At 37.5% G+C, this 26,865-nt stretch overlaps 1 protein-coding gene across 2 annotated transcripts in view; it reads left to right on the top strand.

Annotated features, from left to right (window-relative positions):
* Window positions 1–26,865, top strand: part of LOC149088760 (uncharacterized) — a 309,610-nt gene that overhangs the window by 254,793 nt on the left and 27,952 nt on the right. For both annotated transcript variants that reach the window (XM_089253079.1, XM_089253070.1), the window contains exons 6-7: window positions 15,625–15,708; window positions 17,087–17,336. In XM_089253079.1, the coding sequence (XP_089109205.1) occupies window positions 15,625–15,708; window positions 17,087–17,336 (334 nt within the window). The remainder of the gene's footprint in view (window positions 1–15,624; window positions 15,709–17,086; window positions 17,337–26,865) is intronic.

Here is a 26,865-nt window from a genome sequence, read left to right as displayed (position 1 = left end):
GTACCACGGGACACAAGAGATCCGTAAATGTGCCACTTAGTTCATTTTTACAAAATTTGGTTTGAGGAGGGCAGGCCGCATCAGATAACCCCCAAGGCCATATTTACTTTGCGGGCCAAGTGCCTTTATGCGATTTGTCATTATATGGCTTAGAAGGTGAGTCGCAATGAATTTATTAAAGATAAATTTTGAGTCCATATTGTTTTTTAAATTACATTGAAATTAACAGAAATTGATTATAATAACAATAAAGGTATGTTCTTCCGAAATTTCAATTAAAAAAAATAATTTTTTGATCGTGGGAGGGGACACGAGCCCCGTATACCCCCCCCCCCCCTTGTGTACGTGATCTGATTCCACCGATATGCGTTAGGATTCAGACTGGCAGAGCTGATGACAAAAATTTTGCTGACAGGGGGGGGGGGGTCAGAGATTTGCTTACTTTTGCTGACAAGTGGGGGGAGGGGGGTCCAAAAGGGCTAAAAATTTGCTTACGTAATACTTGAACGGCCCCTTATCTAATTCGACTTGGAATGGTAAGCTGAACTTTCAAGTAAACTACTGTTACGGATTTGTGTACAGCTCAGTTTCAAACTTGTCCCAAAAAACGAAAATTTCGGACACTACCAGAATGGAAGCTTTTCAGAATTGATTCACCATCATTTAAAAAGAAAAAAATCACAATTTTTGTTACAGGCATCAGTTTGTATTTTAGGAAATTACAAAATGTGTTCGTTCGTTTATGAAAGAAATTACATTTCAAAACATGATCTTATAATTTTAGAAAAAAGTGAACATAGTTTTCCTAAAAAGTTATACATATAATAAATGTATAACACTTTATATATAAAAATCTGGACTTTTTCTGAAATTTCTAATGAGTCTCACATTAAATTGCAGTCATTATATGCCATCATATAATAATGTCTCATTATAGTTAAACAACTCTTATAAGCTATTCATAAATCAAAACTTCATAACTACGGTATACTTGAATGTATAGTGGTGTATTAATTATCATATAAGATAATGCAAATAGATAACTTTTCACATTCAATCACCATGTATCTTGAATGAGTTTTTATTTTATTGTTATAATTAAATGGATTCTCAGTGAATTGGAAGTAAAGATCTTTACAAATGTTCACGGAAAACTAATAAAATCGGAGCAGTTTATAAATTCTAATAAAAGCTAGCTGAGATATAAGGGCGAAAAATTGGACTTCCTATTCGTAAAAGCGATTAGAATTTGCATTCGAGAGCTCAACAAAGCCAAGTCGAGAAGCTGTTTTGTTTAAATTTACATAATGTATTCACTGTCGGGTAAATCCTTGCGTCAAAGGTATCGAGTGGATATGTTCGTAAAATACACAAATTTCCAGAAAAAAAGGTATATATGTCTTCGAACGAAGAAAAGTACGGGGGGGAATTTTTCTCTGCGAGCTTCACCGAAAATAAATATTTGATTTTATTATTTGAAAAGAAAACATGAAGCTTCCGAAGTGAAAATCAAACATTCGAATAGAAAATTTTCAAGGTAATATTCAGCGATTTAAATATATAATGATGAAGGCTGGAAAAGTATTTGAAGTCAAATTCGAACTCATACAATCGAGAAAAATTCTAAAATACAACATTTCTATATAATTTTGGGTACGTTTCGATTGGCAAGTGTAACTGACGGGCCGAGCGTTTGTGTCTTGATTAATATATATATACAGTCAAACCTCATTAATGAGTCACTCTTGGGAGAACAAAAATATGACTTGATATGCGGAGTGACTCATTAAACGGAGTAAGCCATAGCTGTGCCATTTCCTGCCTCAGGATAATAGGAACTTCCAAAAACTGATCCGGTAACCGGAGTGACGTGTTAACCGGGTGACGCACCGACGAGGTTTGACTGTATATAGCGTTTGAGATTCTCTTAATATACACTTTGTACATTATATAACATTTTGTGTTAACTGCCTGCATCGACCGGATTCCACTCGCCTAAGAAAATGACTCCTTTCTCTGTGACCGTCGTCTGTGATCCAGTGATGGTAACCTCTTCCAGCGCAATTTCCCTCAAAAAATTCCCTTTGACTATAAATTTTTCCCAAGCACTCAGATAAATGCGCTGCCATCTAGCGGGAAAAATACACAATCAAGTATTTTACAATAGAAAAGTATTGCACTGCATTAATTTCTTTATTTTTTGCAAAAATTATTTTTTATGATGAACTCTCAAAATTTTCCACAAATGCTAAGAAATTTCCCACTTGGGAAAACTTTTAGCCAATTTTTCCCACGAATATGGGAAATTTCCCACGAGTTACCATCACTGCTGTGGCCTCTCCTCTTAGAATGTCCTCTTTTCTTCTCTCCGGAGAAGATGCTAGTGCTCCGGAATAGGTCCCCATATCTCACACCAAGCATTGAAATATCCAAAGGAGAAAAACTTAGAGGGGGTTTACATTAAGCAAATGACGGACCCTAATGCTATCACACGACAAAAAAAAAATTATTGTCAACATTAAATATATATCTATATATGGGATGCTGCACTTCAGGGAACACACTGTATTTACATGAGTTGCTTAGAGCTTGAATGCCGAAACGAGCCCAAAACATAAAATCGCTTTTCTTGAAAAATATAAACTCGTGTTGAACACGCGGTCGAATCAGGACCGGACTTCGGCAGGTGCGAAGGGTGCGGCTGCACCGGGCCGCTAAATTTTTAGGGCCTCAAAAGGGGATCAAAATGTTTTGATTACATTTTGACTTCAACTTCTCAGCAAAGAAATAGCTTAAAATTCAATCCAAGATAGATTGATAACTGATCACGCCCAGAGCTGTTGTGCAAGGCAACTTCCTCTCTTCACCACCTAGAAGGTTAGTCAAAGATAGAGAACCACTAAGGTTGAGGGCCTGGGTAGATAATCGGTCTTCTAGCCCTAAGAGCCCCAAATCTTCATGTGCCTGGGGGCGCACTTGCAATTTTTTCACTGGGAAGCGGACACTTTTGTCCATATTTATTGCCAAATGTCATTTTTGTATGACTACGAAGGAGTTTTACAGTCGTTCTCGGACACTGGAAAATCCCTGTTCAGAGGGGCCGCAATTTTTTTTTTTGCCCCCGGCCGCAAAATACTTAAGCCCGTCCCTGGGTCGAATTAATGGTTTGGGCACAAAGTGTTGCGAGAAAGGTGTTTGAAAGACATAAAAATTTTACCGTTGGTTCTAAAATTATAACGAAAATGGCCGAAAGGAAATTCAGATACGATAGTTTTAATGAATTCATAACTGTGGGATAATAACAAATTGATTTTATATAACACTCCTGCAAAAAATCTATTTATTAGTGAAATTTGTTCTGGTTTCTATTTTACCGAAAGAAATTTACCCAAAAATTATATTTGAAAAACATTAGAAGAGATATTTTTAACTGAAATTTCGGTTTTCACAACTTCTAGTGTGATAAGTAAAACAGGATTAAAATATTGGCAAAAATCATGGAAACTATGGATCAATCCCTAACTAGTAGTCAGGGAGTTTAACTGTGACAGTGCAGGTCTGAGTTCGAATCCCTGTTCGGGCATGGATGTCTACTAACACTAACAAATTCCCTGGACAGATCGTAATGATCTCTTGGGAATACGTGATGATCACTGTTAAAAGAAAAGAAAGAAAATTAATCAACGATGTCTCTACGAATTTTTCTCCAAATAATACTGGGGCGGAAAATAATGTTTAGATCAATGGATTCCCAATGTGGGTGTTAACGCCCCCTGTTTCAGGGGGGGGGGCGGTAGAAGATACAGGTGTAACATAGGATCCTATGGGTTAGATTGCGTTGGGGGGGGGGGGCGATGGCACAAAAAAAGGTTGGGAAACTATGATTTAGATATAATAAGGAAAAGGTCAAATGTGATTAATAACATTTCATTTAGGTTATGGAGGCGCAGGAAATTTTTAATTCTACTGACGAATAAATTATCTTCTCTCAATTCACTTCTATTCGCTGGTCATTTCTCATTTATTTTAATTTCAGAAGAAACCATAGAAGCTCTATTGTCGAATCTCCCACTATCACTAGTTTATTGTCTAATATCAAACAATATCTTTGTCATTTTTAATCGCGTCCTCTTATATAGGCCGCAGGGCCAACAATATTGCATAAATAAATAAATTTTCGTCTTTTTCTGGACATTCTTAGCCCCTTCGCTCCAGAGGTGCACATATGTATACCTACTTTTTAAAAGTTTTAAATTATTAGTTTTTCAAGTTAAGACCTGAGGTACATATATGTGTACTTGCTACTGCCAAAGCCCGAATTTGGTCAGCATTGGTAAATTTCCTTGTAAATTTACCCAGCCAATACCCGAATTTCGAGATTTGCCCTGCCGGTTCACGAAGTGGCTGGAATCATTTACTTTTTTATCAGTCTTTGGCCGGGGCCCCCGCCAATGTCTGATAACAATAGAGATGATTCCGGATCATCTGTTGATCATCATCAAGTTGGCGTATTTTTTCGTGATAATTATGCCCACGTTAGCTGTAGAAACCCATCTAACTGCAGTCACGCGATGCGGTAATATTTTTTTTCTTCAAAATTTGACAGAAAAAACCGTATGTCTATATTATTACAATAGATGGATTTTTTTCTTGAATTTCTCTCGTCACATGAAGCTGATAACATGAACAACATAAACATAGCACGGCAGCTACTACATATAACCATGTATCACACTTTGGCGATGGAAAAAAAACGAATTCGGTGCCTACCGGCCCGTCTTATATCAGCACATTTAACTTTGGCGGGGATCACTGGCCACTTCTGGAATTGGCGGGCCAGAGCCCAAACCATTTTTGATAATCAGACTTTGGTCGTACACCAAATGGCCGCACTTCTATCTTTGGTAGTAACATGCCTAACTGAAATGGCTTTAATAAAGATATCGACCCCCGCAAATTAATATTTTTTTTCTCTTTTTAATGGTCATTTTGTTGTACAAACAAAAAACACAAATCAAAGAATTGTTTAATACAGTCGAATCCAGTTATAACGAACTCCAAGAGACTGGAGAAATCGCTTCGTTATAACGAAATTTTGTTATAAAGAAATTCCAGGTTTTAGCATTGCTCTCATGTAAATTTATCTGGGAGGGTTATAAAAGCGTCCGCTAAAACGAGATTTTCGCTGTAACAATATTCATTAAAACGGGATTCCATTGTAGTCAGTTTTGGCTTAGGTCACCGAAATATCTTTTACACGTGTATTAAAATTTTTGCGATGAGTTTACTCAACTGACTCCACGATGGCTTAGAAAATAGTTGTTGGTATAAACTATTTTGAACTCGATATATTTCAAACAGTGTTTTTTTCCTTATACTAACAAACTTTTATGTAATACTATTTTATATATTCCATGTATCGTGATGTATGAAGATGATACGTATACATCATGATAGAAAATGAGGTCGATTCGAAATGCTGCTGCAAGTCCCTCCTTTACGCGATGCCATTCAGGAAGACATTCACAAAATGTATCACGGAAAACGATTCTTTTCTCTAAAATATTCACGTATAGCGCCATTTATAGCACGCTGCATCTCGAGATGAGACTCAGCATATATATATATATATATAGATGAATAAAATCTGGTACACACGTGCGTATACAGAATATTTAGTTCCGTGGTTTAAACCCTGAAACTTATTTATATCCAAAGTAATACCCATTTAAAGCGTATTTTTGAATTTATATGGGTAATACGTTATTTTTATAAGAATTCACGTCGGGGGGGGGGGGGAAAGAAAATAAAAAATTACTAGCGTTTTTACCGTTATATCGAAACTCTCATAACGCCTGGCAAAATTTATAAACTCAATTACTCTGAATACACGGGGTACGGAAATTTATCCACGTCTAATTTTACCTCGCCATGATCCATTTGACTTGATTTCAAAAAACAAATCCCATTATATTACGTTCTTTGAAACCAGATTAGAGTTCATTCCTTTGAACAGCGTTTGGTTTTCTCCTTGAATCAAATCAAACTAATGTTATGCTAACTCTCCTGATACTGATACTAAACCACGCATACACCTCATCCACATTCCTCTGTGGAACTTACTAACTGTCCTAATACTACAAATCGAATAGCATTCTTCTCTGGTGAGGTGGAAATGCTATGAGCTGGACCTTTTATAGATAAATAGTATCCCGAACTCTATTTCCTCACAGTTATTTCTCTTCAAAGTGTTCCTTAGTGTTACTTTGTCTCTCGTAATAGTAGGTAGAAATGATAATGATTCCTTTTAGTTCTTTTGGTGAATTAAATTGCAAAACCATTCCAAGTTTATGAGCTGGATGCTATCGGAATAATCCTGAAGTAAAAGTGATCGTAAAGACTTTTGCCTCGCCTAACCAAATACATTGATTTAAAATATACAAATTATATTATATTATTAATTACATTAAATATAATAAATTTTGAAATTCAAAACAGTATATGCAAAGGGTTGGAGAGAGAAACGAAGAGTGTAAATTATTTTTCATTTTATGAATTTTTTGTCACTTTCTGAATGTTTTTTTTTTATTTGAAAACAATACAGGGTGTTTCAAAAAGTTAGACCAAATATTAAACAGGTAGTAGAATACCCATTTCAGTACAAGAATTTTAATCAAGAGACATGATTTTTTGCTGTGAGGTCAGAAATTAAACTGGCTAGAGGTGTGCAACAAGCACCCATTTGCAGGGCTCCCACTCGTCCTACTTTTCAGTAAAATGTCCTACTTGCTCGGTTTCGTCCTACTTTTTACCACAAATCCTATCAATAAAATTTATGTAATTGATTTTAATTGAGCAGGGAATCCTTGATATATTGCCACATATTACAAATGTTGGAGATTACAATTAATGATTCTGCCAAAGCAGAAATTGTATCGCTTTAAAGGTTATTTGGGGACGGGGTGTATGTGGACCATTTGATTTATTAGTTTTTCATTTGCTTAGTTTGAGGGTTCAATAAGTATAGTGGTCATTAAAAACTTCTGCTGGTTTAAAAAAATAATAATTTTGTATTTATTACTCTTCATGGTCTTGGACAGTAACTAGCATTCATCATTCAAAATTATGGTGCAAATAGGTGAAACAACAGTTTGCATTACAAAGCAGTTTAATACATAGGCCTATTCTAAGTTTGGTGATTCTGATGCTACCCAATAGCATTCAGTTGTCTTCTGTATTTTTAAGGCATGAATAGGCATAAACAATATTTACCAGAGTTGGCAAGATTTTGGATAGTACGGTAAAATATAAAATCGTACTGTCCAAAACTGTCCTAATCTGTCCAAAACCTCATATTTGTAACTAAGTGAAAAACTTTGCAATTTGATGAAGAGGTAACTTCTATAATCAAATAATAAACTTTATATTATATAAATTATATTATAATATTAAAATTACATTAAATATAAAATTTTGAAATTCAAAACAGTATGTGCAAAGGGTTATATGACTGATATCAGGTTATCAAACAATTGAAACTGAACTGTCTTGAGGTTAGATATTATATTTATGAAAACATGAAAGATACAAGAATGGGATAAAAAGTTGTTGCATGGAAATCAGAAAAAAGCAATAGATATGACTACAGAATGAAATTAAACTTACGTAATAATCGAGCACTAATAATCAAGCGCAGCTGCACCTTTTAACATTCGATATAACACATCACTAATTTAGCTGCGCTATCTGTGCTAAAATGATTTCTAAGATAACAAAATTTGAAAATATTCTTTCAATTGATGCATAACTTACAAATACAAATACAAATACAACGCCACAACAGGCAAAATGCCCAACGAGGTGGCTGATAAAAAGATGCCCATAAAAATATGGATGTCATATGTTTCAAAAATACAGCAACCCCATTAAAAATGCAATTAACAACAAATTATAAACAATATATACACATGATAAAATATTATACAATGCCCATAAAGAATACTTATGGTTGTCTTATTGTAAGAATGGATAGCTTCTCGATTTACCCCAACATGTTTATCGTATTTCTTTTTAAACGTGTCAATTGTGTTACAATTTACTACCTCCGGGGGTAAGTTATTCCATTTATTAACAACCCTATTAGAGAAAAATTCCCTGCGACACCATAACCTTGCATTGTCCCTCACCAATCGATACTGGTGTCCCCTTGTAAAAGCAGTCGATTGGCGGTGTACTAAAAGTTCATGGTCCATCCTATCCATCCCATTGAAAATTTTGAACACTTCGATCATATCTCCTCGACACCTACGTTCATCCAATGTAAACATATTCAAAAAATGAAGTCTCTCTTCATAACTCAAGCCCTGTGTGCCAATAAGGACACGCGTAGCTCTTCTCTGCACCCCTTCAATCAAGTCTATGTCCCTCTGTAGGTATGGTCTCCAAAACCTTACAGCATACTCCAGTCCAGGACGAACTAAGCCTCGAAAAAGCGGAAGAATGACTTTAGGAGAACGCGAAGAGACCTTTTTGAAAATGAGACCAAGCATTCTATTCGATTTTTTGACAACCGCTGAACAATGTTCAGAAAACTTAAGTCGCTCGTCAATGAGAATTCCCAAATCGGTGACTCTAGTTGCATCCGGGATAGTGACACCATTCAACTCGTAAGAGAACCGTGGGTTGTTCGAACCAAAATGAGCGACCATGCACTTATCTAGGCTAAACGTCATGCTCCATTCATTTGCCCATGCTGCAATCTTGTTTAAGTTGGTCTGGAGCAACTCCCTATCGCTTTCATTTCCGATTACCCCCATTAGCTTCACATCATCTGCGAATTTGCTAGTAATTCCATCGATACCCTGATCGAGTTTGTCGATAAAAAGTGAAAAAAGTATGGGGCCAAGGACACTTCCCTGAGGAACTCCACTTGTGACGTCTGTCCAACCAGAGAATTCCCCGTTCACCATAACTCGTTGCGACCTATCTCTTAACCACGATTCTATCCAATTCAGCAAGTTGCCCCCTATTCCAATCTCGTGTAAACGCTTCAAGAGTTTGCCATGTTGGACCCGATCGAATGCCTTCTGGAAATCAAGGTAAACAACGTCGACATTTTTGCTCTTACCCAAAGCCTTAGTCACGTAATCATAGAAGCAAAGGAGGTTAGTTACACATGACTTCCCCTTCCTGAACCCATGCTGATTATCCGACAATACATTATTCTCGTCTATCCACTTCACAAACTGCCTTTTGATGATAATTTCCAAAATTTTCGAGAGGGAGCTCGTCAAACTCACTGGACGATAATTAGACACCACTTCTCTACTACCCTTCTTAAATATCGGAACAACGTTAGCCAGTTTCCAATCTCTCGGGACGATACCCTCAGCAACACTACTCCTGAATATCTGTGCGACTGGCCCCCATTGGGCGACATGAAAATAAAAAAAACAATGTGTTAAAGATAAGCCTTCTTCCAGTGTTTTTCGTATTGAATGATAGAATTGTAATTGTATGAATTGTACAATTGCATTGTATTGATAGTATTGAATGATAGAATTGTAAATATAGCTTGAATTTATTCGGTAAAATATTAGCTCCTATCCTCATAACCGCAGCAATTTAAATTTAAAAAAAACTTTGGGTCTTGAAGTCTTTTATCATCATATAGGCGTAATCAGTGTTTGTGAAATTGTGTTTTGTTAGTCATGAGTAGGTGCTACATAGTGGCCTCATTCTCTTCAGATATATTTTCGTTTATTTATAATTAGTTTTTAAAAATTGAGAATGTAAAATAGAAAGATCTATTTAAAATTTAAAAAAAAGTTTGAAAAGTCAAAACAGAACAATTTGCATCAAATAAACACTACATCATTGATATATATTCACATCATTATATTGCTATCTAATAAAAAATAATATTTATGTTGAGTTTCACAATAATGCAATGATTATAACTGTGACTATGCGTATTTGGTACCTTCAATATAATATATTTTTTAAAGAAAAGTGTTTGGAGAGATTCGGCAGGGTTTTGGACAATCACTGTACTTAATACAGTACCTGCTTCATAATCATACATGAAAAATAAGATGTGGAGAAGAAATAACATTTATGACAAACTAAAAAACTGAAAACAGTGTTTATATTTAAACAGTTATATACGTGATATTAATTTACTATCAGATTTCCAACTTAAAACCATCAATTTGGTGAAAGTTTACTTAGGAAAAAAACCAAATGACACCTTTTTGAAATATTTTTGATTTAGTTTTATTTTCTGCTAGTATTTTTTGTAATATGTTAGTATCATGAAAAAAAACAAAAAATCCAAAAGGTTTCCACATAACATTTTGAAACTTGGAGGTTTTAGACAGTTTCAGACACTTTCGGACAGTTTCAGACACTTTTGGACAGTTTCAGACACTTTTGGACAGTTTTGGACAGTTTATCCCGCGTGTCCTGTCCAAAACCAGTTTCGGACGTCCAAAACCCCAACCCTGTATTAAAGCAGTGGTTCTTAACCTTTTTTGACTTGCAGGAAGCCCTTTTTAGTGAAAAAAAATTCTATGGGGGAGCCCCGTAGGTCAATGTGTTAATTATTAATCAAAGTTACTGATTTATTTTTACTGTTTAAAAATATTTGTAAACATTATTTTTTTTTTTTTAATTTTTTTTTCACTTTTGTCGAGCTGCCGCGAAGCCCCTGGAGAGTGCACAAGGAGCCCCAAGGGCTCCACGGAGCACCGGTTGAGAACCACGATATTGAAAGCTTATTAATTGTAATCCATTCTGTTGCTGTTTGGATGAGCCTACGGAACTCTCATTATCGAACTGGTCTGCATGAACGCCTCCCTAGAAAATTTGTCTTTTTTACTAAAAAAAAGAATCAAAGCAGCTCGTGAAAGAATTCTGCATTGAGCTGAATAGACTTTAATGGAATTAAAGTTTGAACTTTAAAAAACACTTCAACCAGCTTTTTAAACTCGAAGAATGCAGTGATTGGATTGTACGTGGCAGCACAACACTATACAGAAACAAACTTCACGTCAGGTTCACAACACGTATACGCACTTTCCAGCTTGTACGAATTCATTAGAAGTTTCGCAGAGGAATATGTACGATGTGTATATGTGGTTTAGTGGTAGGATTGGATTTAGATCGAGAAAAATGTTGCACTGAAGGACAAAAAAGTAGTTTTCAGTATGATCGGATATTTTTCTGCTCTCATTTCTGGGTGTCGCTCACAAGGCAAAGGGTCCCAAGGTGTCGTCCTCAAAAAACTATGAAAAATTAAAATGAATTTATTCTACCCAGAAATACATAAAAACCAAAAAATTAACGGCGGAATGCAATTATTAAAGATGCAAAAAAAAAATTTTGCAACGATTGGCTACTCATCGCATCTCGCGCTTCTTAGCGGTATCTATGAAAAAAAAATTCATAAATTTAAAAATCTAGCTCTCATTTTTTTTCTCTCTTCCCCCCCCCCCCCTTTTATCTTTTTCCTTCAGCTTTTTTCTGCCAGAGACACTAGTTATTTACTATTTTTTCGCTTCCTATGTCTGTACTGTACCTGATGGCACGGAGGGTGGTATATCCAGCGGCTTTACCTGATAGCATGTTAGCATGTTGTTTGAATGACACCACTCTAAAACTCTAGAGTTGCAGCACTTTTAAATTGTCTCTTGTTGTTGGAGATTGAAAATCTCTCCCTCTCTCATTCCCTCCCTTACTCCTTCCCTTTCTCTCTCTCTCTCCCTCCCTCCCGTTGGTAAACTTGATAAATGTCTTTAAAGTAATAACTTTAACCGGCAAATATGCGTAGTACCCAAGCATTGTTGGTAAATTTGATAAATTTCTTTAATTTAATCGATTTTACCAGCGATTATGCATAACATCCAAGCGTCATTAGTAAATTTGTTAAACTTCCCCCAATATAATCACTTTTGCCGGGTATTATGCATAGCACCCAAGCCCCGTTTGTAATTGTAATGAATACTAAAATAATTGTCACTTTTACCGGCAGTTATGCATAACACCCAAGCGGCGCGTCGTTAGTAAACATGATAAATCGTACTATATGATATATACTACACATGATAATTCATGCATGCATTGTATCATCATATCGGGGTACGACCGTAAATCAACGGACACTTGGTTATTACGCATTATCTCCGGGAAAAAGTGATATTCTTTTCGTAGGTATTTATCCGATTTACCAACGACGCTTGGATAATATTCACCGTTAAAAGTGGGATATAAATTTATCACATCAAACATATTAAGATGATTGGTGACCAGGCATAATAACCGGTCATTATGTACAATTTACCGATTTATCACATTTACCGTAACAGTTCCACTCAAAGGCCAAAAATCTATAGAATAAAATATGAATTTTTCTCAAAGTATAAGAAAATGCCGAGAAAATTTCGTAAATTCAAATGATATTTCTCCCTCATTATTCTATATAAAAAGCGAGGCGTATATATTTTCGCAATTCAAAAACTGAAGAAATTCGTGGGCGACTAAAATTATTTTCTCAGGGTCTAGAGGAGAATGTTTTTCCCACCCGTATTTTAACAGATACTAAAATAGTCACAACCAGTTGAACATGATATTTGATACCGGTTCAGTAATTTCCAATAGAAAATTTCGCAAATAATATTTTCTTCCCACTTTCTTTGGAGTCACGAGGCAGAACTAAACTATTAACATCATACACACACACGTATCATTCCATATATATTTCATCTATTTTCTCCATTATTCAAAATAAGCTAGCTATACATATTTCGCAAAATCTTACAATTCTTATACATAGTACTTTTTCCTTAGAGCTTGAAACTTAAAAAATTGCCTAAGCATTTCCTCCTGCACACAACAAAAGTTTCACATTAATATTATTTTGAATAGCAGGTAAATATTAGTATATAATTCATTTTTGATAGCCACATTGCAAAAGCGGTTGCTTCAGCAAGTTCAGCTTGAATACTGATATTTTTGTATACTTCTTCTTCAAGTTATTACGATGCTGTGGAAATAGTTAATAAGATTTAGTACAGCCGAGTTCGGTTGTGACATACCCCCCCCCCCCCACCTAAGTGATTCGAGAAGTGTATGTAATAACCGACGTGCATGTTATAAGCGAGGTCTTGAAATTAGATTACGTAGCAATAGAATATATGCATTATTGAGATTCTCGTGGACAAAAGAAAGCTTATGCAGCACATAATTGAAATGTAATATAGAAGTGTTTCTTAACCTTTTTTAGCTCATGGCCCCCTATGGATCAGATTTTTTCTCGTGGCCCCCCTGTCCTATCCGCCCCCCCCCCCCACATCCCCCTCATCCAAGAGAGATACTTTCTATTTTTTTATTATGAATGAAATTTTAATAAATCAGATCAATCTCTGGAATCCTGGCTAGGCAAGGATTCAAACGGTGGATTATCATTTCTCTCGGGAGTCAAATTATATTGTAAAAAACGGTCTGGGTAAAATACGGCACGATCCAACGAACATGCACGATAAAACGACCCTCCCAACATAACCGTTGCTCTTGGCGGTCCTCCATACTAAGCTGCAAGTAACAGCTTACATATGAAGATCATAGTACCAGATCCCATATAGTGCAGTCCCCCTCCCTCCATTATAGACATGAAAACCCGGGTCATGCCCACATAGACCCAAGGGTTAAGATGCCCCTGGTTCTATGGACGAATCTGATGAATTCTGAAAATAGTAATATTTTTCAACCATGTTTCATTTTTAAAGCTTTTCTCTTCAGAGTTCTCTATGACTTCCTTCACCGCCTGTCGTGGATCACCTTTCTTCTGATTTTCTCTCGTGGCCCCCCTAGAATATCCCAGGACCGCAAGGGGGCCATATGGCCCAGGTTGAGAACCACTGTAATATAGCATGCATATAGTTTTTCATGGATATCTGAAAGGTTTTAAAATTTTATTAGAAAACACAAGATATACGACAACATGCAGCCATATTTGGAAATGTTAATAAGTTTTTTGAGTTTATGCTGACGATTTTCTTTTGAAGTTGACAGTATTGTACAATTTAAAAATTCTGGAAAAAACTCCACTATATTTTAGTTAGGGTTTTTTTTGCAGTATCCGAAATACGACAGAGACTGGGTGTCTCGCGGTTTCTCCAGTTTCTCCAGTATCCGAAATATTTTCTTGGTTAAGACTATTCTTTTGATATGTTAATAAGTATACTTAACTGTATTAATGGACGAATGAAAATTAGTAACATTGTAACAGCTCTTGGGGAGTCTGTTATCTGGGAGCATTAACATTTTATACCAGAAAAAGAGGGTGGTTACATCTAAGGTGGCTGCGAGTGGAGTTATTCAGATACTCGGTAAGTCACACAACTCATCTATTCCTGTGGCATTAAGACGATTTGATTCTTTGTCAAGGTCTGTTACAAATTATGCTGCGCCAATCTGGTCACTGAATCACTGGTTGCACATTGAAAAAGTGCAAGATTTGTTTCTCCGTAAATTATTCGCAACGTCCAGATATTGCCCCGGCTTTATTCTCAGACTTACCAGACGTCCAATATCGATTTCTCTTCCAAAAAATGTAGGTGCATAAATGGTAAATGAATTGGAATCGTTGAGAGGGTAAATCGTACTCAACTCCAATGCTTTCGATATTTCTCTTGAAATATCAAGTAAGTGTCAAAGAGCTTGTAAAACGAATTCAGAAACTAATGAAAGTTTGACCACGTCCGTGATACGTAAGTGGATTTCTCACCGAAAGTATCACGAAAAAATAGAAGATTTTGATGAAATAAGAATTCCACCCTGAAGTTCTTGGTGGCACCAAACTCCTTTAAAGGTCACCTTACTGCAACTTTCTCTAGAATTTCCAGTTGAAATTAGTTCGCTGCAGCCTCAACAGTAAATGTTCCGGGATCACGGAAGGTCTGAACGAAAGATTTCTGTTTAAAAAAATAACCTTCATAAACTAACCACTGGAGGGCTTTAACACACATTCTTTCAAGAATTTGTAACATTTAATAATATTAAAGAATGTGTAATTTCATAACTATCGTATATATGGTGTCGCAGGGAGTTTTTCTCTAATAGAGTTGTTAATAAATGAACAGCTTATTCCCGGCGGTAGTAAATTCTATTACAATTGGCACGTTTAAAAAGAAATACAATAAGCATGTTGGGGTAAATCGGGAAGCCACACATACTTATATCATGTATATATGCTGTTTCTGGTTTTTGCAATTGCCCTTTTATTAGGGTTGTTGTAATTTTGAAGTTTTAGCTACTTGACATCCATATTTGTTATGGGCAACTTTTTCTCAGCCACCACGTTGGGCATTTTGCGTGTTGTGGTGTTGTATTTGTATAATAACCGATGTCCGAATGTAATAATCACTGATAAACCAACAAAGTGTGTGATTGAAAATTCGGAAATATTCTGCGGATAATTTTTTTTCAATTAAAAATTTCATTTATATTTTTTTTATTAAAAATATAAAAATTATATTTAATTAATTATAATTATTTAGTACTATCTTTTATTATTTAACTAAATTTTTTTTTGGCTGTACCGAAATTTGTGTTTTTCCCCTTCAGGTGTATTGTCTTTTATGCGTTGTCTCTCAGTACCAGGAGTACTTGGCCGGAAGAGGCCGGCCAGAAGATTGTCTCAGGATAGAGGTAAAAATCAAATTGTATGTAATGTATACGTCTGAGTGCTTACGAACATGAGCAAGCCGAAAAATCTTGCGCGACCTTCGCCAATTTTAGATTTTTATGCACAGAGTGATTATAGAATTAAATTCCCCCCATACTCTGAGTAGTTTTTCCTCAAAACCTGCTTATCCGAATACACCGCCGAATTTTTAGGATATCTTAATTAGACCATGTGGGAGAGATATTTATGAAATAACAAAACAAAAAAAAATTCAATTTTCGACCACCAGGCGAAAAAGTGGTGCTTTTTTTATTAAATTTTATTTCTTCCCTGGACCATATAGCGTATATACTATATAGTCCATGTGCGATGTAATAAGTCCTCCAGAAAGGGCGCTACATAGGTCTGAGTAGTTTCAATATAGCACCCGTCGGTATACTGACACTGACACTACTATGTATCGCCCGTTCATTGAGATATGTGTGTGTGTGTATATATATATATATATATATATATATATATATGGTTTCTATGTGTTTGACGCTCCTACTTACTTTTTTTTATGACGTGTAAACGGCACATTCCGGTATATTCCCGTAATTTTTTAACCACCTTCTTTCGCAAAAATGTCCCGTTTTTCAATGAAAGCTCATTTTAATTCTCAATCCTTGCTGAAAATCGGGGATGAAAAATTTGCATTATTATAAATTATATTATGTAGATTATACTGTTATATGGCGATAAATATAAATCACTCATATTTGTCGTACTCACTTATTTTTTATTTTGGGAAATAAATTTTAATTCATCGCAAACTTATATACTGTAGCATTATTTTTTCCCCGCCAAGGGTTATTTATGCTGAAAAATTGGCCGACGATTGATATAAAATTTTTGGCGAGAATAGACCAACAATTGGTAGCATTTTTGGTGAAAAATTGCTGAAAATTGGTAAAATTTTTGGCGAGAGTCGGCTGACAATTGGTAACATTTATGGCGGAAATTGGCTGACAATTTGTAATATTTCTGGTGAGAATTGACTAACAGTTGGTAACACTTTTTGTGAGAATTGGCAGCGTCTTAAATTTATTTCAGTCCAATTCCCTGTATTTTTCTCCTTAAAAAATGGTCGCTTTAATATTTTAATGAAATAAAAACTGAATGCATTGCACTTAATAGCGTCTGACATCGCAATTTCCATACTTGAAAGGTCTTGAAATGTTAACCATGGTTATATAACGACAAAATCTTCATATTATAACTGACTTTGACTGTATCTGAATATGAAATGTTTTCTCCAAATTCTTCGAGAACTTGGTTTCACATATTTGGTTTACACTTGAATAGATCTTATGGGGGCAAAAAAACAATATAAGGAACCGTTCCATCTTATTTGTTTAGGCGTCTGCAGAACCACGAGCTCTCAAGTTCCATTGGCCGTCGTTCCAAGTGCTGAGCAACGGACCCGTCCAGGATGTCGAGGAGACGCAATCCACAAGCAATTTCCTGTCCGTGCCGGAGGACCATCAAAAGAACGGTTGCCGCAGGTTCGCTCAAACGAAAACGTCTTGTTCGTCCAATAAGAACAAAGCAAACAACACCGTAACATTCCTGATCGTCGACAAAAATAAAGAAAATTCGTCCATCATAGGTATGCAACAACCTAATGCTATATTTGTCTGTTGTGTGCTCGTTTCAATGAAAACCGAACCACGAATAAAAATCCACCCGAATCCAATAGGGCAGGGGACCTTTCCTTCAGCCCCGACCAAAATCAACTACAGTCAAACCTCGTTAATGAGTCACTCTTGGGAGAACAAAAATGTGACTAAGTAAGCGGAGTGACTCATTAAACGGAGTAAGCCATAACTGTGCCAATTCCTGCCTGAGGACAATTGGGACTTCTAAAAAGTGACCCGGTAAGGGGAGTGACGTGTGAACCGGGTGACGCACTAACGAGGTTTGACTGTACTTCAAGCGGTGGGTATATTTAGTAAATATTCATAAACAGCAAATGTGTTTGGTTTTCGAGTACTGAAGACAGTCAGCGGTGTCTTGACGGGTGGACCAACGGTACTTGAGATAGGGCTCAGAGTTAAATAAGTACCGTCAAATCTCTTAAAAACGTGCACTAATGGTGAAATTATCTCAAAATAATTATCTTAATTAAATGATAATTATCTTAATTAAATGATAATTATCTTAATTAAATGATAATTATCTTAGTTAAATTTTCAGTTATTTCTCTTCAATTTTCAACTATCCTTTCTATTACTTATTATTTTTTTACATTATTCCTCCCAATATTTTTCAATTACTCCTCCAAATAATTTTCAATTACTCCTCCAAATAATTTTCAATTACTCCTCCCAATAATTTTCAATTACTCCTCCCAATAATTTTCAATTACTTCTCTCTCAGTTTTCAACTATCTCTTCCATTATATTTTACATTATTCCTCTTACAATTTTCAGTTATTCCTCTCCCCTCTCTCTCTCATTAATTTCCATTTGCCCCTCTCATTAATTTTCAATTATCTATCTTAATAATTTTGACTTTTCCTTCCGAGTTCACCTCAGCATAATATCCAGAAAATAAAATGTTTCCTTGATATATATATATATATATATATCTTGGGCTGAGGGAAAGCCATCTATCTCTTAAAACCGTCCCACCTGGGGGCCAATTCCTGAAGTTAAGAGAGGCTACTAACGTCTTTACTTCAGTGTCTCACGCCATAGTGCGTGAAATAAGGAAGGCAGGGTCGTGTCTCCAGTGGTGTAGATGGTAGCATGCTTGCGCCCGGTATGCAAGAGGGCCTGGGTTCGAGTCCCGGCGGAGACAAGATGACTTTTCTTTCCGAGTTCATCTCAGCATAATATCCAGAAAATAAAATGTTTCCCTGATTTCTGTCATTGTTTTTAATTTATTCTGGGAATAATTTTCATTAATTTCATTAATTCTGGAAATAATTTTCATTAATTCTGGAAATAATTTTCATTAATTCTGGAAATAATTTTCCTTAATTCTGGAATGAATTACATTTATTCGGGGAAAGATTACATTTATTCTGAAAATATTTACATTTCTTCTTGGATTAGGGGCCGTTCAAGTATTACGTATGAGTGAGGGGGTTTCCGATTTGCTGACTTTTGATGACAAGTGGGGAGGGGGGGTTTGGATAATGCTTACGTCAGCAACCACCCTTTATGAAAATATGAGTTAGGATTCAGAGGGGCAGAGCTGATGATGAATTTTTTCTGCCAGGGGGGGGGGGGGGGGGGTCAGCGTTTTGCTGACTTTGCTGACAAGGGGGGGGGTCAAAAATGGCTAAAAATTTGCTTACGTAATACTTGAACGGCCCCTTACGCATGCCTTCATTAATTTAAAATTCTCTCTTTTCAATTATGAACTTTTATGAGTAATGAGTCACAGACCAGGCTGCTGAAATCGACGATTTGTACGGCCCGTCTCAGACGCTCCTGCGTCGAGACCCTGTTCTAGACTCTACCACAAATCTAGGCTGGGAGAGATATCGACAACGAGATAAGTCCGGTGGCAGAGTTCTGGCGTCCATTCATTGCATCAAGTCCCATAAATTAAGAAACCCCCCTCCACGATAAGGAATGACCATTTCTTCCACTCGAGTCAAAACTTTAATCAATATTGATATGATTCTGATATTTTTAATCATTTTTTTCACGATGGATTCATCTTAATGGAAGTATGGTTCGACGCACATTCTCGCGTTATTTCTTGATAATAGTATCATGGGGATGGATAAACGCGGATTCTCAAAAACAGAAAGATTTTCTATCTTTTTTTGTTTTGCAGATACCTACACATACTTGTGATGTTGATGCCAACGGATCATGGAAAGCTTGAATTACGCTCGGGAAATAAGCCAAGATATTTTATAAGCTCCATAAACATTGATTCTGTACGATGTTGTTTTTCCAGGTTGCTGCTCTTATCGGGAATCTGTATCAAATATATATATGTAGTATATCAAGCTATTATATCCGCGCTACGTAAGGGCATTTTTTTTTTTTTTATCGATGTGTTTGTTATCTGCTGCAAACATAAAGATTATTGGATTAAGATGAATAAAAGTAAGAGAAGATCTGTTATAGTTGCGTTAGTTTTGATATTCCCCAGAGCCTCCGGAAGCAGTATGTTGCCATGCAGATGCGCATATTGCAAACTAGACTCGTCAGGATTTAGCTTTGATGCGAAACTATCCTTGTGATGACGACGAGATAAATACTGCATCTTCATAAATCGTAATCGAGTGGATAACATATTTTGACTGATACTGTGTGACTAAGAATGAACTCATGACATGAATGACATTCTCAATGACTAATCTAATTTAGAATTTTCATGCATATGATTTGCTTGCCTTTTTCTATTCAATAATTGGTAGTATACAAAAAATTTCGGTTGCAAAAATTATGTTTTAAATGGAGGGGGTGGGGGAAGGTTTATTCATACAGGGTCGTTATGATTAATTCAATTTTACGCAAAAAAAAAAGTTCAAAATAGTTCAAAAACTTACCACCAGCGAGGAATGGTGCTGTATACAATGGTTAGAACGAAATAAGACCCCTGCGACTTCTGGCTACGGGGGTTACCTCAAAGCCACTGTTTATATGGTGATAACATAAACAATTTAGCGAAATTGGAAAATGTGATACATCGACATGTCCGTAACATTCCTCCTGATATGCTAAGGGCCACTGTTGAGAACGCAGTAATGCGATTTAACTTGTTTTCAGAAAATGGTGGACGCCACATTGAACATGCTTTGTGACACGTTTTGGAAACGATTAAAATCATTTTAAACCTCCCATATCTTCAGGTCTTATTTGGTTTAACAATATTGCATAGAGGCCGCTGTGGTGGTCGAGAGGTCATAGTGATGGACTCGCAGTTTTGGGACATTCTTTTTTTTTTTGCGGAACATTGAATTCCATGACCTTCTGTAAACTATCACCAAGTTTGATAATATTTTTTCCAGGTTTTTTTTTCGGGGGGGGGGGGGGGTTCCAGTAGTTGTTCGAGGGGTTTTGGGGTTCTAACACCCCCCCCCCCCCCGAGAGCCAAGATTATAGTGTTATTTTGCAAAAAAAACGTGAAACTCCCCCCCCCCCTTAGAAGGGAAGAAAATCTGTAACCCCCTCGAGAAAATTCTGCGTATGCCTATGACCACTAGTCAAGCAAGTGGGAAATTCGGTCAACGTAACTAGTGGTTAAATATTTTTCCTCTGAAGACGACACCCATTGGTGTCGAAATGCATCAGGATTTTTGTATTTTCATGTATTTGCCTTATTCGTTGGTGTCTTCTTAATATTCGTGGGCAAAGTTGATCAACTCTTCAAAATTAGTTTCGTTTGTCAAATTACTACAAAGACGATCCTCTTTTTCCCATTAATGGCATTCTTGATTGATTCGCTGTATAAAAAAATACAAAACCTTGAAATTCAAGAAAATTTTCGCATAATCTCCGCATTACAAGGGTTATCAGCATGAACACAAAATCCTAAACCGCAGGGTCAATAGTTAATAGGACTCTGATTTGCATATTTCCAGATCATAAAAATGACCTAATGTGATCACACTGTGGTTCACAAAACGACAAAATAGATAAAGAGTAATTTATTCACACAGAGGTGTTACAACCTTGTCGAGCGCCGGAAGAAGAAGCCATCAATTCTTTTCTTTCTCCACGGACGCGCGTGCTTTCTCGTGACGATCGCAGCGCCACAGTACCCCCCCCCCCTCCAGTGCGGATCGCACGAACTAATTATTGACAACAAAAGAAAGAAAAATATATATATACACATATAAGGACGGGATTATGAATGCACTTATACAATGAGACGATTCGGGGGACGACTTACTCTGCCGTAACGGGTCACAATGGGTTCACTGTTTGTACTGTCACTGTTAGTGGCAATGTGCGCTGGTTTCACTCGTGCAATGTTCACACATACGTTTCTTCCTTTGCATTTGATGGTGATAGTGTTATTGCGCCTTGCGACCACTTCATAGGGGCCATCATATGGGCACTGCAATGGCTTCTTGACAGCGTCATTGCGAAGGAAAACATGAGTGGAATGATCAAGTTCTTTATGGATGAATGTTTTGGATTTATTATGGTGAGACGCTGGGACAGGTCGAATTTTCGAAAAGTGTTGTCGTAATTCAGTGAGCAACTGTTTCTCATTGACGTCTGTGGTGGAAGCTGAGAAGAACTCGCCAGGGAGTTTGATAGGTTCACCATATACCAGTTCAGATGTGGAGCATTCCAGTTCCGGCTTGTATGCCGCGCTTAGTCCTAGAAGGACGATTGGCAATACTGCCACCCAATCTGTTGATGAATGGCACTTGATCGCTGCTTTAAGGACGCGATGCCACTATAATAACGACGCTGCCGAAACACGGGAAGAACCACTCTTTTTGTGCTAGGTGCATTTTCTTTAATTAATGTATATTTGTTAATTATGTACACGTATTATATTACATCGTATGTATAATTTTGTTAGCCAGCTCTTCACATGAGCTGCTTACATCCTCTCGTTTGTACCTTCCCTCCTAGAATGTCCCTCTTTTTTTTGTCACCTCTCTTTGTCCACCTTTCTCTCTCCTCCGTCCCTCGGCTCCTGGTATGCAGCTGTCCAGTCCCCCGATCTGACCCTTGACCCTTCCCACGCTTTCGTCGTGGAGGGTCATCACGGATCTCACACGCCCGAACACAAGTAAAAACTCTGCCTTCATGGTTGAGTTTTTCTTTCTTCTCCTTGCGCTGTTGTTAGCACCGTAGTATGCAACGGACTTGCCATGACTCGGACCCTCGGACACTCTTTGTTTATGCTGGCATACGTATTTCTCACGTCGAGATGGTGTAGAGAGAGAGAAAGAGTCCTGGTGATTATGCTTCTTCACCCCCTTTTATGACGGGATAGCCTTCTCATTAACGGACTCTCCTCGTTTTCTCTTTCTTCCAATGCAACAGTTTCCCAACCAGCTGGGAGAATGGGTGTTTCTTTTCCTTTTTTTTTTTCTCGCACACACATAACACTGGACCCTTTTCTTGCAGTAATAACAGAGCGAAGTGAACAGTTTCCCTCACCCCAAGAAAGCTGGATACTGCATATACCAAATAATAATACTAATAAAAGAAACATTTACTGTATTCTAATGATCTACTTATAATTTATATGAAAAAAATTATCATAACTAGACTTATTTACAAAAAAAAGATTTACTCTTTTACAATTTAATCCCAATTTTCTCTACTTAACCTCGATAGAGCATCGGCTCCCAAATGTTGCGCTCCTGCCTTGTGAGTGATCTTTAAATTCCATCTTTGCAGGGCTAAGGACCACCGTAACAATTTTGGACTTTTCGGAGTCGTTTCGGTTAAGTATTTCAAAGGATTGTGATCCGTTATAATCTCCACGTTCAGGCCATGGATCCATTTTTCAAACTTTCTCAACCCAAATAATACGGCCCAAGCTTCTTTCTCTATACTGGCCCATCTCTTTTGGGTGTTGTTCAGCTTCTGGCTCGCGAAAGCGATAGGCTGGTATCTGCCTTCAACCCCTTGAGTTAAGCAACAACCTACTGCTAAGTCAGATGCATCAGTGTGTAACTGAAACGGCAGTTCTAAATTTGGCGTTGCCAGCCTGGTCACGTTGCACAGGCGTTCTTTAAGTTTCTCGAAAGCCGCATCTGCCTTTTCATCCCACGGGATGGGATTTGAAATATTGGATTTTGTCAGATTTGTCAGGGGAATCGATAACTCTGCAAAATTTTGTATGTAATTTCTATAGAACCCCATAAGCCCAAGCACTGATCTAACGTCCTTCTTAGTGACTGGCTTCTTTAGTTCTCTTATAGCAGCAATTTTCTCTTCATCTGGAGCGTGATTCCCCCCACCTATCTTATGTCCCAAGTATTTCAGTTCCTTCTGAGCAAACTTACATTTATCTAATTTAACTGTGAAACCTGATTTCTTTAATTCTTGGAAAACTGAAATGAGGTGGTGTTTATGTTCTTCCCAGCTGTTAGAAAAAATTATGATATCGTCTATATATGCTTGTGCATACTCTTGGTGGTTTCTCAGAACGTTATTCATTTCCCTTTGAAATGTCCCTGCCGCACCGGATAATCCGAATGGCATTGTTTTCCATTGATATGTGCCGTTATGAGTGGCAAAGGAAGTCAAATGTTTACTGCCCTCATACATCTTAATTTGCCAATAACCACGCAACATATCTAAACTTGTTAACCAGTTTGCCGCTCCAGCCGTATATAGCAATTCTTGTGCATCCTTCATTGGGTAATTAGGCATTCGTGTAATTGCGTTTAGCGCCCTGAAATCAACGCATAACCTTACTGATGAATCCTTTTTAGCCACACAAACGACCGGATGTGCTATTTCGGCTGTGGATGGTTCAATCAAATTCAATTCTAATAATTCCTGGACTTGTCGGTTTACCTCATCTCTATATACCATGGGAATACTGTAACAATGGGGTTTCTTTTGAACCGCCCCTTCTACTAACTCTATTCGGTGTTCTCCTACCTTGGCAAGTTTTACTGGACCTTGAAACAACTCTTTAAATTCTATTAGTAATTCTTTCAATTCCCGTTTTTCCCTCGGTCCCAAATTAGAATTTTTTAAATCACATATTTTTTTCTCTACTACAGCTTCCTCCCCATTTACCGGTGTGAATTCTACCTGTCCGAAATCCTCCTCCCCCTCGAAAATTACATTCACTGCGTTTGCCCTAATTACATATTTCCGAATTTTGTTCTGATGCACATGTTTGCGACTACCGTCTTCTAGTTCAACTATGAATGAATGTTGGTTCTTTTGTTCCACAATTGTACCTGGCCCTTGCCATCGTGAGTATAACTTATTAGTGGAATCGGGAATCAACAGTATAACCGTATCTCCCACACTAAAAGTTCTATCTGTTGACCTCAAGTTGTAATATTTACCCATACGTTCCTGCATCACCTCCGAAGTTAGCTTAGCTAAATCTGCTGCATTTTGTAGTCGGTCCTTGAGTTTCTGTAGGTATAGCGAAGTGGGCATAGTGTTCAGTTGAGCGTTGTGATATTTTTCGGTCCAGGAAGATTTCAAAATCGATAACGGACCTTCTGGGGGTCTACCATACAGTAGCTGAAACGGTGCCACCCCCGTTGTACTATTAGGTACTTCTCTATAAGCCCATAAAATGTAGGGTACGTGCTCATGCCATTTCCTACCCATTTCTCTTATGGTATGATGCAACATACGCTTCAACGTTTGATTAAATCGTTCCACCAATCCATTGGATTGTGGATACTGAGGGGTCGAAAATCTTGGACTTACACCAAGTGCTTTTTCGAACTCTTTGGTCAAAGACGAATTGAAATTCGTTCCATTATCCGACGCTATCACATTGGGTATCCCAGTTCTAGAAAAGATTTGCAACAACGCCTCACAAGTACTTTTTGCCGATAAACTACCTAGTGGAATGGCTTCTGCCCAACGTGTATGCTGGTCCACTAAACATAAAATATACTTATGTCCCTTCGAACTCGGTGGATCTATGGGACCAATTATATCCACATTTACCACTTGGAATGGCAGATCAGGTCTTGCCACTGGGGTAATAGGTGCTCTATCTTTAACCTTTTCTCTTCTCGTTAGCTGGCATGCATTACACGATTCGCAGAATCTTTTGACCTCTGTTGACAAACCATCCCAAAAAAATGAATATTTGATTCTTTGGCTTGTTTTTCGTGCCCCATTGTGTCCTCCGAACACTGAAGAATGGGCTAAATTGATAACTTCTTCGCGCTTACACTTAGGCACTACTAGCTGCCCAACAGCTTCTCCTAAAATATTATACTTGTGAAATAATAAACCATCTACCACATAGTAGCCCGATTTCTTATTTCTTGCCGCTTCCCAAAATTTCACTAAATCTGGGCAATCCTGTTGCTTTTTTGCGAACCTTTCGGAATTTGATATAGTGTTCTCCGAATCCTGAGGGAAATTACTGATATCCGCCTCTTCAATGACACACAACCCTAACAAATTTGAATCCTTTTCCTCTCCGGCTGTTATTCGTTCTTCGCTGGTATCTCCTAAGGTCGGATAATCCACATTTTGTCCCTTCAGTTCTTTTAGTGTATTGGGGTGTATGATCATTTCCTCAATCAACTCCGGGGCTACAGCACACAATGTTTCTTGGTGTAACACATTAGTGTTCATCCCTGAAGCAATAGCTACTGGCAATTGTACCAACGGAACCTGAACAGCATTTCCGAAAGCACCTTCAAGATAAATGGTTGCCGCCCCCTCTAAAGTTATCCCGGGAACCACATCAGCCCTCACGACAGTCATTTCGCTTCCGGAATCAACTAACGCCTGTACCAGTTTCCCGTTAATGCTCAAAGCACACCTTTCGAGTTCATTAAACTGGCTATTACAGCTCCTTAGATACCTTTCCCCGGACACTCTGGCTAAAACTGCCCCCTCCGGAACCTTACCTTTCCCCGATAAGGCTTGGTGCACCCCTGTTTTTCCTGATCTCGGATGTCCTCCACTTCCCCCTTGTCCCTTCAACTGTGGGCAAGCCTTTTTGAAGTGTCCCTTCAATCCGCAGGAAAAACAGCTCCTGTCACCCCTTACCTGTGAAGCTTGGTTCCAAATTTGGGAGTTTTCTATGATATGAGGGTCTCTCCCTTTTTCCTCATACCTATCCATTCCTCCATAGTGCCTAGGTTTCTCTTTATTGAATCCAGAAACCAAAAATGATTTGTTCTTAGCCAAGAAGTACTTGTCGCACTCCTGGGCTATTCCAATGGGTTCCAACCATTTCTCTTTGCTCGTATTCAACTGGATATGTGCGCCAGTCTCCCGATCTAGGGTGTTGATCAGAGCATCGACAACGATCAATTTATTAACCTTTTCAATCGTGTCGGCCCCCCTAAGTTTACAGTAATGTTCCCACCCTGTGATCAACCTGGATGCGAACTGTACGTGGTTTTCCTCTTGATACCGTTTGGATTTCCTGAAATTTTCCAAGCATGCCTGCGCAGACGGCTCATATTCCCTGAGAATCAACATCTTCACATCTTCGTAAGAGACTATCGATTCCTCTGACAAATGAGT

The sequence above is a fragment of the Pholcus phalangioides genome, unplaced genomic scaffold (assembly GCF_987345545.1).
Source record: "Pholcus phalangioides strain wild (caught in Gottingen) unplaced genomic scaffold, Ppha-v1.0 ptg000003l_1, whole genome shotgun sequence".
NCBI classification, from domain to species: Eukaryota; Metazoa; Arthropoda; class Arachnida; order Araneae; family Pholcidae; genus Pholcus; species Pholcus phalangioides.
Note: the sequence above shows the minus strand (reverse complement) of the source record. Positions and strands in the feature narration are given on the sequence as shown.